This window comes from Juglans regia, chromosome 11 (genome assembly GCF_001411555.2).
Source record: "Juglans regia cultivar Chandler chromosome 11, Walnut 2.0, whole genome shotgun sequence".
NCBI classification, from domain to species: domain Eukaryota; kingdom Viridiplantae; phylum Streptophyta; class Magnoliopsida; order Fagales; family Juglandaceae; genus Juglans; species Juglans regia.
The window spans coordinates 20,597,134-20,609,587 of NC_049911.1; the positions used below are offsets into that span (position 1 = coordinate 20,597,134).

The 12,454-nt window shown below is 39.3% G+C and overlaps 1 protein-coding gene across 1 annotated transcript; it reads right to left on the minus strand.

The window, feature by feature from the left end:
• Positions 1-2,099: 2,099 nt before the first annotated feature.
• Positions 2,100-4,811, minus strand: LOC109018053. The gene is made up of 3 exons (XM_019000246.1): positions 4,647-4,811; positions 2,828-3,199; positions 2,100-2,708 (listed from the first exon to the last, which is right to left on the minus strand). Exons 1-3 carry the CDS (start codon positions 4,809-4,811, stop codon positions 2,100-2,102), a joined length of 1,146 nt encoding a protein of 381 aa, XP_018855791.1.
• Between the last annotated feature and the right edge of the window lie 7,643 nt (positions 4,812-12,454).

The window sequence follows — 12,454 nt, forward strand, 5'->3', positions numbered from 1 at the left end:
CAGATATTTTATGCGAACAACTGGTCCTCTTTTGGCACAAAGATCTTGCCCTTAGCCGACCACCTCAAAGGTACACAAGCTTCTCTTCTAGAAGCCCTTAGGCGTGTAACCCTTTTCCCTCCTTGTTCTTGCTCAATTCCAATGCAACCTTTTATCTACATTCATGCATGGAAGACACATGGCCAAAAGCAATCCTTTATCCTCTCCTTGTTGTCGTCCAAGGCCTATTGGCCTTCTCTTTTTTCTTTTTCTTTTTTATTTGAAGAAAACTGATTTCATTAATCAAAAACAGAAGCTTACATAGACTCAAGAAGTCTCATGAGACTTTGAGCTAGGGTATTACACCATTTCTTTTGCTACAATGGGAAAAACATATGCAGGGAACATTTCAATGTCATACATATCTTCTACACAATCAAAAGCAGCTTTGGCTAGTTGATGAGCTGCCATGTTTGCCTCTCTATAGACATGCCTTACTGTCCAGGTGGCAAAAGACTCCAAAACCTGTCGAGCATCTTCTATGAGGCAACCTCCCAAACTCCAATTCATGACCAAACTTTATAGGAGGTCCATAGCTTGTTTTGAGTCCCCCTCTAAACATATATGGTATAGACCTAGTTCTTTGCAAAAAAATAGTTGCTAGTAGCAGTCCATATGCTTCAGCATCAAAAGGGCTGCCCCTGAAAGACCTAGTATCACGAAGGGTACCCATTACTAGACCAAGATGATCTTTGATAATAACTCATATCCCAATTTTACCCTCCCCAAGTTTTACAGCCTCATCCCAATTGACCTTGAACCAGCTTTCCTCAAGTCCAGACTAGTTGTGAATTATTGCTGGAGGTTTAGCATTGGTTGCCCATGTATCTTTGAGTTCCTCTTGGTGAGAAACAACCTCTATTTTTGGCAGTTGACATACAATTGTAGGATATTTGAAACCTTTTTGGTGGATAAACTCATTTCTCCTCGTTCATATACCTCTTAAGATGGCTGCCACCTCTGTTAATTCTATAGGGTCAAGATGATCAGTAAGCACTAACTAGACATCAATGAACATGTCACTATGAATAGACATATTTTGCACCCTTTTAACACCTTGGTTCCAAACATCTTGTGCAGCAGGGCATCCCCATAATGCATGACCAAATGTTTCAGGGCACTGCATACAAATTAAGCATGAATTGTCTTCAACTATCTTCCTTCTTCTGAGGTTTGCTAAAGTAGGGAGAGCCTCGCTACATGCTCTCCATATGAACATCTTAGTGGTAGGTGCTACATCAAGTTTCCATAGATTTTTCCAAACCATTTTGTCCCTGGATCTATTTGATGTCTCCCCCTTCCAAGTCCCTTTCCATTTCTCTGCTGAGGTGGTATCCACTTTTCACGGTATACATGCCATTTTTTGTGAGCTACCAAACCATTATGTCTTCTCGTCCACCCAGGCTAATTGGTATTTCCTTGATGGCTTCACATTCCTGTTTGGAGAAAAGCTCATGAAGTATTGGTTCCTTCCATATTTTCAGGTGAGGATCAATGAGATCACTCACTTTTTCACACTGGCAGTCAATATCTCGAGGTGACAGGATTTTATGTGAGGAATAGTATGGAATCCATCTATCTGTCCATATATTCACTTTGTGCCCATTCCCTACCCTCCACATAAGCCCTCTTTTTAGCAATTTAATCCCTGCATGAATGCCTCTCCATGCAAGAGAAGGCCTTGACCCTAACTGAGCTTGTAACAAATCAACCTTACTAAAATATTTCTGTTTAAGGATCATGGCCACCAGAGAGGTTGGGTTCTGTTGAATTCTCCATCCTTGCTTTGTGAGCAAATCTACATTAAAACTTTTAAAGTCTCTGAAGCCTAAACCTCCTGAGTCTCTGTTGTAGCTAAATTGTTTCCAATTGACCCATTGTACCTTCGAGGTATCTTTATTATAGCCCCACCAGAATTTCCTGAGCATCTGATTTAGTTTTTTTTGTTATTGAGAAAGGTAGCAGAAACATGCTCATTGGATAGACAGGTATGGCTTGAAGGACTATTTTGAGGAGGGTTTCCTTTCCTACAACAGAGAGATATTTGGTCTTCCAATTGGTCACTCGAGTCCAAGTTCTATCAAGGAGAGAATGGAAGCAGCTATTTTGGCTCTGCCCACCAAAACAGGAAGCCCCAAGTACCTCTCAAAAGATCCAGATGGTGTTACTCTTGCCATCTCCAGGATTTGTTGTTGTGTAGCCTGCTTAGTATTTTTACTAAAGAAGATGGAAGATTCTTCTTTGTTCAATGCTTGTCCCAAGGCCTTTTCATACAAGGCAAGGATGTTAAAAACACAAGAGAGTTGCTCAGTATTAGCTTGACAGAAAAGAAGGCTATCATCTACAAAGAAGAAGTGATTCACAGTGATTGGACCCCTCCCTATTGGGCTAGAAGGCAAAAACTTCTTTTGAGGCTCACCATTAACAAGGATTGAGTAAGAAACTGAGGTGAGATAGGTTTGGATCAGATTGATCCATTGAGGTGGAAATTCCATCTTAATCATAACTGCTTCCACAAAACTCCATTCGACCATATCATAGGCCTTGCTCATATTAAGTTTCAAAGCCATGAATCCTCTCTTTCCTTTCATTCTTGAATCCATAGAGTGGAGGACCTCGTATGCAACTAATATATTATTTGTGATAACCCTTCCAGGTACAAATGCACTCTGATTCAAGGAAATAAGTTTGGGGAGGATGACTTTCAACCTATTAGCAAGGGTTTGTAATCAGCTACTTTCTTTGGACTTTTGACTTTGGGGATGAGAGAGATGTAAGTATCATTTACCTCAGTTAAGGAGCCACCTTGATTGAGGACTTGGAGGGCATAATTGCTCACTTCCTCACCCACCACCTCCCAGTGTTGCTGGTAGAATTGAGCTGAGAATCCATTAGGGCCAAGTAAACCTAAGGGGTTCATTTGGAATACAACAGTTTTAACTTCCTCTCGGGTGAAGGGGTGCATGATCCAATCTTTCATCTCCACAGCAGTGTGGTATCCATTGTTGATATACATTCCTTGAGATTGGTAGGTAGAGAAGTAGTAAAAAGGGAGGAGAAAAAGCCAATGAACATCACCAATTGCTGCCTGTTCAGTAACCTCTCTTCCCTGTGGATCCTCTACACACTTGATAGTATTGTTCTTTCTTCTTTGGCTTGCCTACATGTGAAAGAACTTGGTATTTTTATCACCATGTTTAAACTAATGTTGTTTTGCCCTTTGGCACCATTTCAAATCATTAGTTGCAAGTGAGGTATCCACTTCTTTCTGTAGCTGCTGCATTTGAATTAAGTGATCACCAGTACCTGTATTTCTGAGATGGCTAATACTAGCCAGCCTCTATGTTAGTGCCAAGTGATTAGTCTGCTTGTGTTTCTATTTCCAAAACAACAGGCCCTTTTGACAACCTTCAAGTTTTTTCCTCATTGACTTTGCCTCACAACCTTGTACATTGTCCTTTTTCCATTCCTCAGCTACAACTTGCTGACAGTCTTCTCTAGTTTCCCAAGCAACCTCATATCTGAAACATGTCCCTCTACTCATCCTCCCATGTGCTGAACCCTGCTTATTAATGTGAAGGGGGGGTGATCAAACTTAATAGCTCCGAGAACATTACATGAGGCAAAGCTAAACAAAGCATCCCATTCCTTGTTAGCAAGGGCTCGATCTATTTTTTTCTTTTGTGAACTCCCTTCCATTTCTGTTATTTGACCATGTGAATTTCTGTCCCTGTGAGTGAATGTCATTGAGCCCACAGAATTCCACAGCCTGCCTGAATGCCTCGATCTGCTTGTAAGGTCTAGTATCTGCACCTACTTTTTCCTTTTGATGGAGGATTTCATTGAAGTCACATGCACACAACCCTGCCATGGAATTGAAGGGTTTTAGCTGCCTGAGTAGTTGCTAGCTACAATCTTTCTTTGCAGTATCTGGGTGACCATAAAATCCTGTGAACTACCAGGTAACTCCATTGTGTTCTTCCTGTACCAAGGCACTAATATGCCATCGAGTATAATTGATCACCTTGACCTTCCATTCCTCTTTCCACAGCAAAGCAATGCCCCCACTCGAGCCCACACTGTCCACTGCAAGGCAGCCATCTAGTTTCAAGCTTCTCCTGGCCACCTCCATTCTTTTGTTGCTACATTTAGTTTCCATAAGGAAGACTATATGGGGACACTTTTCCTTAGTTAAGTTCCTAAGGATTCTAACTATCTGAGGGTTCCCAAGCCCTCGGCAGTTCTATATTAAGAGACTCATAGTTTCTGGCAGGGCTGGAACCCAGCCTCTGCCATTGATTGGAGATTCTCCTTATTCTCAATGTAACACTTGAGCCTTTTAGTGTCAGGTACCTTTTCATTGTGATTCCTTTTACAACCCCTCACAAATCTAGTCCTCAGAGAATTATTTGAGATGACATCAAGGACTCTCCCTTAATTCCTGACTGAGAGATCTTTTCTCAAGCTTGTCTTTTCCATTTTTTGTTATTGATCACCAAGTCACATTTACCAACTGTGTCATAGCTTCCCTGGCCTAGTATTCTTCCTGTCGACACTAAGATGGTATTACTCTTTTGTTTTGGACAGTTAGAGGCAAAGGGTCTCACCTCATGAGTGTCCAATACTTCACGAGTCCCAGTGAAGGGGATCAAAGGACTTTGTTGTGCAGCATGTACCAGGATTTTTTTAGTGGGGTCTAGTTCCATATACATATTAGCCTCCGAAGAACCTTGGATCCCAGTGACATCTTCGAATGTGGGAACCTCATCCATGTGCAGGGGCTACTTTTGTCTGGTGGTGGAGTTTCCACTTGTGAATTAGTTGGGTTCCCAAGAGAGTGGCCAGTAGTGACACCTTTGTCCAAGGTCTCTTTTGTTGCAACTTTTTCTTTACCACCTTTATAAAATATTTCCTTTTTTCTCGCATCAAACTCCTCCTAAAAATCTGTCAGTGACTCCTGAGTAACAGCGTGGTTGCGTGGCCTATACTCCACCCTGTCATCACTTTCTCGATCTCATTTCTGGCTGCTGTGTTGATGCCAACCACCCATGGAGCCACCATATTTCCGCATGTCAAAGATGTTGATGTGTCTTGGTTGGCCTCGGAGCTAGGAACCAAATTGATGTGGTGCATGTTCTTCATCTTGTTGGTCATAGCGTTTTCGGGTGCAATTCTTTCCTTTGTGGTAGAGCACCCCACAGTGGAAACAAAAGTTCTGCAATCTTTCATACTTGAAAAAGATCCAATGTTGTTTGTTCTCAAGCATTAACCATTTCCCACTCAGTAGAGGCTTATGTATGTCAACCGTAACTCTCACCCTAAGGCATCTCCCCCATGCACATCCATCCGCCTCGGCTTCTACCCTTATAACATGACCAAAGGATGCTACAAATTGTTCCCCTACCTCTTCTGTCATGGTGGCTAGTGGTAAGTTATGAAGCTGAACGCAAAATGGTTCGAAACCAAAGTGTAAAGCATTGATGGAAACTGTCTCGTCCACTTAGAATCTTGTCTTTGTTTGCCATGTTATAGAACTCAATCAAAAAACATTGATCCCCTAGTTCCTTGAAATAGACTCATCCTTCCAATCTCCATATTTGAGACATGGTGACTCGGAAGGCTTCACTGTTAACATTCTTTTCGGACAGAAACCTCCCAACTATGCAGTGTTTTCCATGTCTATCTTCATCTTTGAAACTCTTTTGTTTGACATGGAAGAAAGAGTTCTCTTCTTCAGAAAAATGTATTCTCTCCTAGCGGTTAGCTAGTTCCTCAGCCTCCGTTGTCATCTCGTACCGAGAGAGAAGGGAAACAAAAACAATCTACACCAAGAACTAAAAAACCAAAGACACACTCACAAACTGTGAGACCTAAACCTTTGAGAACTCAAAGGCACTGGGACCTCACACTTTCTCACAAGAGAAGAGAAGGCACTCCGCTTTCTTCGACATGTGTGGTTCACCCTTGGCCTTCCCTAGTTCCCTTTTCCCATAATCCTAATCATTTCCTTCTAACTTCCTTTCCCCATTGTGACATGTGTCAAAGGCTTCCTTCTACAAGCAAAGATCTTCACGCATGCGTGACACATGGCAAAAAGTGCTAGCTTTTCCTAGGATAGGTGTGTAAGCCAAGATTCCTATCTCCTTCTCACCTTCCTTCCCTTATTTCCATCTAGATTCATTAAGTCCTATTCTTAACCTCATTGGATGTCAAGCACCATGCATACACCTCAAGTTGGGTGTGAGCCCTAATTGCATTGGGCTTCAAAACCCTAATTTCCTACAAGGCCGAAACTCTCATGGGCTCTTTTAAAAAACAAATTACACAAAAGCCTAGAAAGTCTTGGTCCTCACACCTTCCAAGTCAACTGCCCTACAATTGTGCTCAGGTGCCTCCAACACAATTGAATTAGGGACTCCATATGAGTCCCTCACAAAATCCAAGTCAGCCGAAGAAGTCGTGGCGGACCAACGACTGCCCTCAAAGTCATCTAGGACAACCGATTGCCGTGAATGCTTGTCAAAAAGCGTTTGTAACTAATCGTGTAGGGGATTTTGATTTATTTTTAGGAATTTTAGGGGCAGCAGGAACTACCACCCCCAACCTTTTGAGGAGAGGCTTTGGAGTGTGAAGAGTGAGAGCCAGGAGAACCAAAGTGGTAACCATTGCTTGGAGCCATTGCAAGCAAAAAGAAGGGCAAAGGTGAAGAGAAGAAAGAGAACTTAAGGTCCAGAGGAGAGTACAACAACAAGAATCGACTTGGGTTTCTAGAGAGAATGCAACATCAGCAATATATATATATATATATATATATATATGAAAGTAGGAGTTTAAATAGGATGAGTTACTCTTAGACAGCCCCAAAGAGAACACGACAAGTGTTAATGGCGTAGATATTCAAGTGTTAATGGCGTAGATATTGAATGGGCAAATCCCATGATTTGCACTACACGAAGGGACATAGGGAATGAACTGCCACACACCATCCCAAACGAAGTCATATTGACTAATTAGCTACTCAAAACCGAAGGAAATAATTTAAGGCAAAATTGGAAATTCCCGCCATACTCATGCGATAGGAATTTGCAGGGTACTTAGCCGAATGGGCCCTTATAAAGAGTGGGTTGAAACCACAACCAAGAAAGGCCCACGAGGTAGGGAACCCAAGGCCTCTGACCCACGAGAAAAGGGCCTCTAGCCACAATGTACCAATACATAATTCAATTTTTTCCGTCATTAATGATGGAACTGGCATAACTATGACCGGTGCAATATGCGCCCATGATACTGGCTCGAGGTTTTACTTCCCCCTTCATAATGACTGATTTGGGGCTCTAATAATCCGCAACCCAACGAAACTAGAGAAGATCAATCCGTGAGGGAAGTCCTCTCACCACACACCCACTCATATAAATAGATGTCAAAGTGCCCGCTTGAGGTAACTTCTGAACTTCATACATTCGAAATACTTTCCAGAATACATACTAACTAATTAAGTATCAGAGGTGTTCCTAGACACACCCAGCCCCATCTACTTTTTGATTGTAAGTTATCGAAAATCGTTCTCAGAGCTACAAAACACGTCCGCAACATTGCTCCCTTCAAATTGGCAATTTTTTCACGTAGTGTCAAGTGGGGTGATATCATTTGGCAAGAATATGAAAATCTAATATGCACTATTTAGTAATTTGATGAGATATGACTCAAGTTTTCCATTAAAGTTTTAACATTATTTAGTTTAATTAATGAATTATCGTGTTTTGCTAAATATGATTTTAGTTGTAATATATTTTATATAGAGCTTCGTACTTACATGTAATAATATATTTTAACCCATCGGATTAGGTTCTCTATATATGATGACACTTAAACCCTAAAATCATTGCATTTATTTTGAAGAGTAGAGAGAGAAATCCTTTATAAATAGGGTCTATGATAGGAAGAAAAAAAAAGACACTTAAGCTATGGATTCATAGTTTTCACCTAAGAGAAAAGCTTGTATGCTGCCCAAAGTGTACCGCTGCGGGAAAAAAAAATTATATTTTTTTTACTTAGTGATTAAGGAAATGATTTTAAGTGTATTAATGTATTTTTCTAATTTTTTAAAAATATTTAAATATATTAAAAAAATGTGAAATGAAAAATGAAAAAAAAAACAAAAAGTAACTAGCGGTATAAACGAGCGGTGCTACTCAGGTGGTAGAGTAGCACCGCTCTTTCACCTAAAACTTGCAGATGACATTGGCCGGCAAAGTTGCTGAAGAAGATAAAGAAGATGACCCTTATTGGTTTTTGGGCAATTCCCTTTCAATAGGCAAACCATTTGTGCATGTTAGTCTTGTATAATATGTTAAATCTATTTTATAATAAAAGTAATAATTTTATAATCTAAATTATTATATGTATGTAGCCATGTCAATTTATTTTTATAGAATCTCTGTCTTTTGCACTTCTCTTTAAAAAATAATTGTTTTCTCGTTGTCAATAGACATCATGTATGTCGTCTCATTTCCTTATAATTAAGCTAGGGGCGCTTTGTGTCCTACGCGGTACTCTTGAGCTTTCCAGGGTGATTTCATTATGCATGTGGAGCCATCATGTCCCCTGCACTAAATATTAAACATTAGTACATTAATATAATATAATATATATATACACATATATATTTGTATACTTGGACTTTATATTATCATCTATTAATTAATTAGCTATAAATATTTGTGGCTCAAATGAATTCCAGCTGATTAATTATGAAATGCGATATTGTAGCGATCCACCAATTCAAGGCTTTGGAAGTCATTCCCTCCCGAAGTTGCATGGCAATTTCGTTTGTGGATTCAAAATGCCCTCCTTAAAGTCAGCTATGTGATAATTCTCTACAGATATTCGTGGCGTGTGTGGTTTACATACGAAAAACGAGTAGATAAAGACATTTAATTTCTTCCGATTCCAGGTTTCCAATTAAACTTAAATTAATTTTGGCATTTTCTGTGCACTTGATTTTGATATCTCCAGTGATCTTCATTCACCTCCAGGGGCGGACAAGAAGTCAAGTTTGAGGGGCAAAAAAAAAAAACTGGCATGGGGGCGAAACTAATTATTTATTATAAGGTTTTGATCTTTATAAAATAGCTCAAAAGATTAGTTTTTTTTTTTTTTTTCTAGTAATTTCCGAAGATTTTGGGGCGGCTGAAGCCTAAGGGGCGATCAACCATTTACTTTCACCTTCTTCACCTTCGTTGGTTAATTAATGAGGTTTAGTTATGCTATATATGATACTCTTATCATCGTAATATGTCGATATGATATTGTCATATATTCAATCATTAAAATAGTTCTTAATTTTTAAAATAACCAATTTAACAACGTGTGCATGCATGATGCCGCATCAAAGAATGAATAGAATGATATCATGAGTGGTGTTGATGCGTTTTCTGACATGGTCGGAGCCCAAAAATACAGTCGAATAGCCCACATTATGGCTTGGGCATTGATGCAATACTCGGACTAGGGCTGAAAAACCGACCAGTCGGTTCGGTTTTGGGCCCAAACCGAGACCGACCGGTCGGTTTGAGAGGAGTATCAAAACCGGCCGAACCCGACCGAAATAGTGCATGGAAACCGACCGGTTCGGTTACCGGCCGGTTCACGGTCGGTTCGGATTTGGGCCGGTTTGGGCCACTGTGTTTGGGCCGGTTTGGGCACTGTTTGGGCCATTTTAAGACCCAATTCAATCTCTTTTTAAGCTCATTTTGTTATTCAAAATCATCTACTACAAAGACTTTTTTTTGCAGAATTTTTAAAATTAATTAATTTAAACAATTTGTTTTTATTCATGCCATGCATATATTATTAGTAACTAATAACTATTAACTAATAACTACTACATATATACTACTTATATTTTATAGTCTTATTATTAATTACTAAATTATTAGTTATATACTACTAAATTATTAATTACTAGATAAATAAAAAAACTCCACTAGATGTTTAATACACATTACAAACAAAATTAAATTGTCTTAAGCAACAAATAACAATTGTTTTTAAATAAAACCCAAAAAATCTTCATTCTTCAGTCTGCAGTCTTCGACTCTTCAATCATCAATAGTTGTGATGTATGATGCTCCTAACTCTATAAGAAAACACCAAATAATCAAATTATCAATATTAATAAATTAGGATAATGAAAACAAATTAAATTAAATAATAAAAATAAATGAATATGGAATTGAATGAGAAAAAGTTAAAAACACATTACCAGATTCTACTACAAAGCTCTCAACATTATCCATAGAGTCTCGAATATCAATTGGCGTTGACGGATGTCGCAACCAATTCTGAGTACAAATAAGTGCCTCAACAGTTCTTGGAGCCAAGGAACTCCGAAAAGGATCAAGTACCCGACCTCCCGTACTAAATGCGGACTCTGATGCAACCGTGGAAACAGGCATGGCTAACACGTCTCGTGCAATTCTCGCAAGTATAGGATAGTTAGGCTCATTCACTTTCCACCAATTCAACAAATCAAAAGATTGACTGAATGCCTCACAAGCATTTGATAAATACCGATCAATCTCAGTTTTGGTAGATGTAGATCCAGAGGCAGTCGATGCTTGCAACTACTCATAAAAAAGTTGTGACTCAAGATTGTCTTCAACATCATCTGGAGGTGCAGATGACGGAGGGGAAACATGTTCTCTGCTACTTGAGAAAGAACCGAACGTAGCATTATACTCCTCATACATGTCTGATAATAATTGTCTCACCCTCAACAATAAATCTTCAGCCCAATTGTGATCATAAATTTTTTTCAAGTGAAAAGTAAGAAGCCCCAACTTACTACGTGGATCAAGGAGAACTGCAATCAACAACAACAAATTCAATCTATCCAATGAACCCCAATACTTATCAAATTTCATTCTCATGCTTATGGCCATGCTCATCAAACAAGTATTCTGACTCTCACACAGTCTAACAAACTCTTTTTGGAGCCTACAAATCTCCAAAAAACTTGTGTTTGCCGTGACATGTAAAGAACCAGAAAATCGACAAGTAGCATCATAAAACATCTTCAAAAATTTCACAAAAACCCGCAGTCTCCCACTCGTCAGCTCTAGGAGGCCCAATGTTTCCATCCTTAAAGTAAGAAAGAAAATTGTAGTCCTCACTCTCCATTCGCCTAAAAGCCTTTTCAAATTTCTCAGCAGCCTCCAACATCATGTAAGTTGAATTCCATCGGGTTTGTACATCAAGGCACAACATTTTTTTACAATCAATTTTTTCCTTTTCTGCACATCTCTTAAACTTGTCTAATCTTGCAGGGGAGGAGCGACACATATCTAACCGCATTTCTAACCATTGTAATGGCATCATCACACTCCTTAAGACCCTCATTCACGACAAGATTCAGAATATGAGCACAACATCTCATGTGCATATACTTCCCTTGCAACATATTCTCCGTCAAAAAATGTCTCAAATATGCAATTGCAGTATCATTTGAGCTAGCATTATCAACAGTAACAGTAAATATCTTATCAATGCCCCAATGAAGGAGGCACGATTCAACATATTTTCCAATGGTATCCCCTCGATGATTAGGGATTAAACAAAAATTTATAATTTTCTTCTGTAATTTCCAATCACTATCAATGAAATGGGCAGTTAGACACATATAATTAAGATTTTGTACCGATGTCCACGTATCGGTAGTTAATGAAATCCTCATTCCCCCATCTTTGAATAACTTTTTAAGTTTGGCTTTTTCAGATGCAAATAGTTTCATACAATCTCTTGCAACCGTCACTCGACATGGCACTTTAAATCTAGGTTCAAGCAACCAAACCATCTTCTTAAATCCTTGCCCTTCAACAATTCTAAATGGTAATTCATCGAGAATTACCATCTCCGCAAGCGCCATCCTCACAGCCTCCTCACTATATTTATGAGTTACAAGATTTCTTAAAGAATTATCACTCTCTCCAAACCCCTCCGAGGATACCTCACCTGCCAATGTTGTTTGGTATTTATCTAAAGGCCCACGCTTATGAGGATTTTTGGGACATGAAGGTAGATGGTTTTGCATAGTTGAAGTTCCGTTCCTCTTCGAGTGGCAAGCGTATATCTTGCCACAATAATTGCACTTGGCCTTAGGATCATCTACGGAACAACCCTCAACTTTTGTAAAATGATCCCAAACAATTGACGGATCATTCCCCTTCCGTTTCTTAGGAAGTGGACAATTACTACTATTAGGGTCACTTGAAGTCGGGGGTTTTGGTATTTGAGAGTTCGAATCAAGATCAATTGGACTTGATGAAGAATCCATCTAACATGTAAAAACAAGAAAGAACAAAAAATCACCACAATTGATAATTACACAGCAGCTAGTTTGCAACGTGGCAAACAT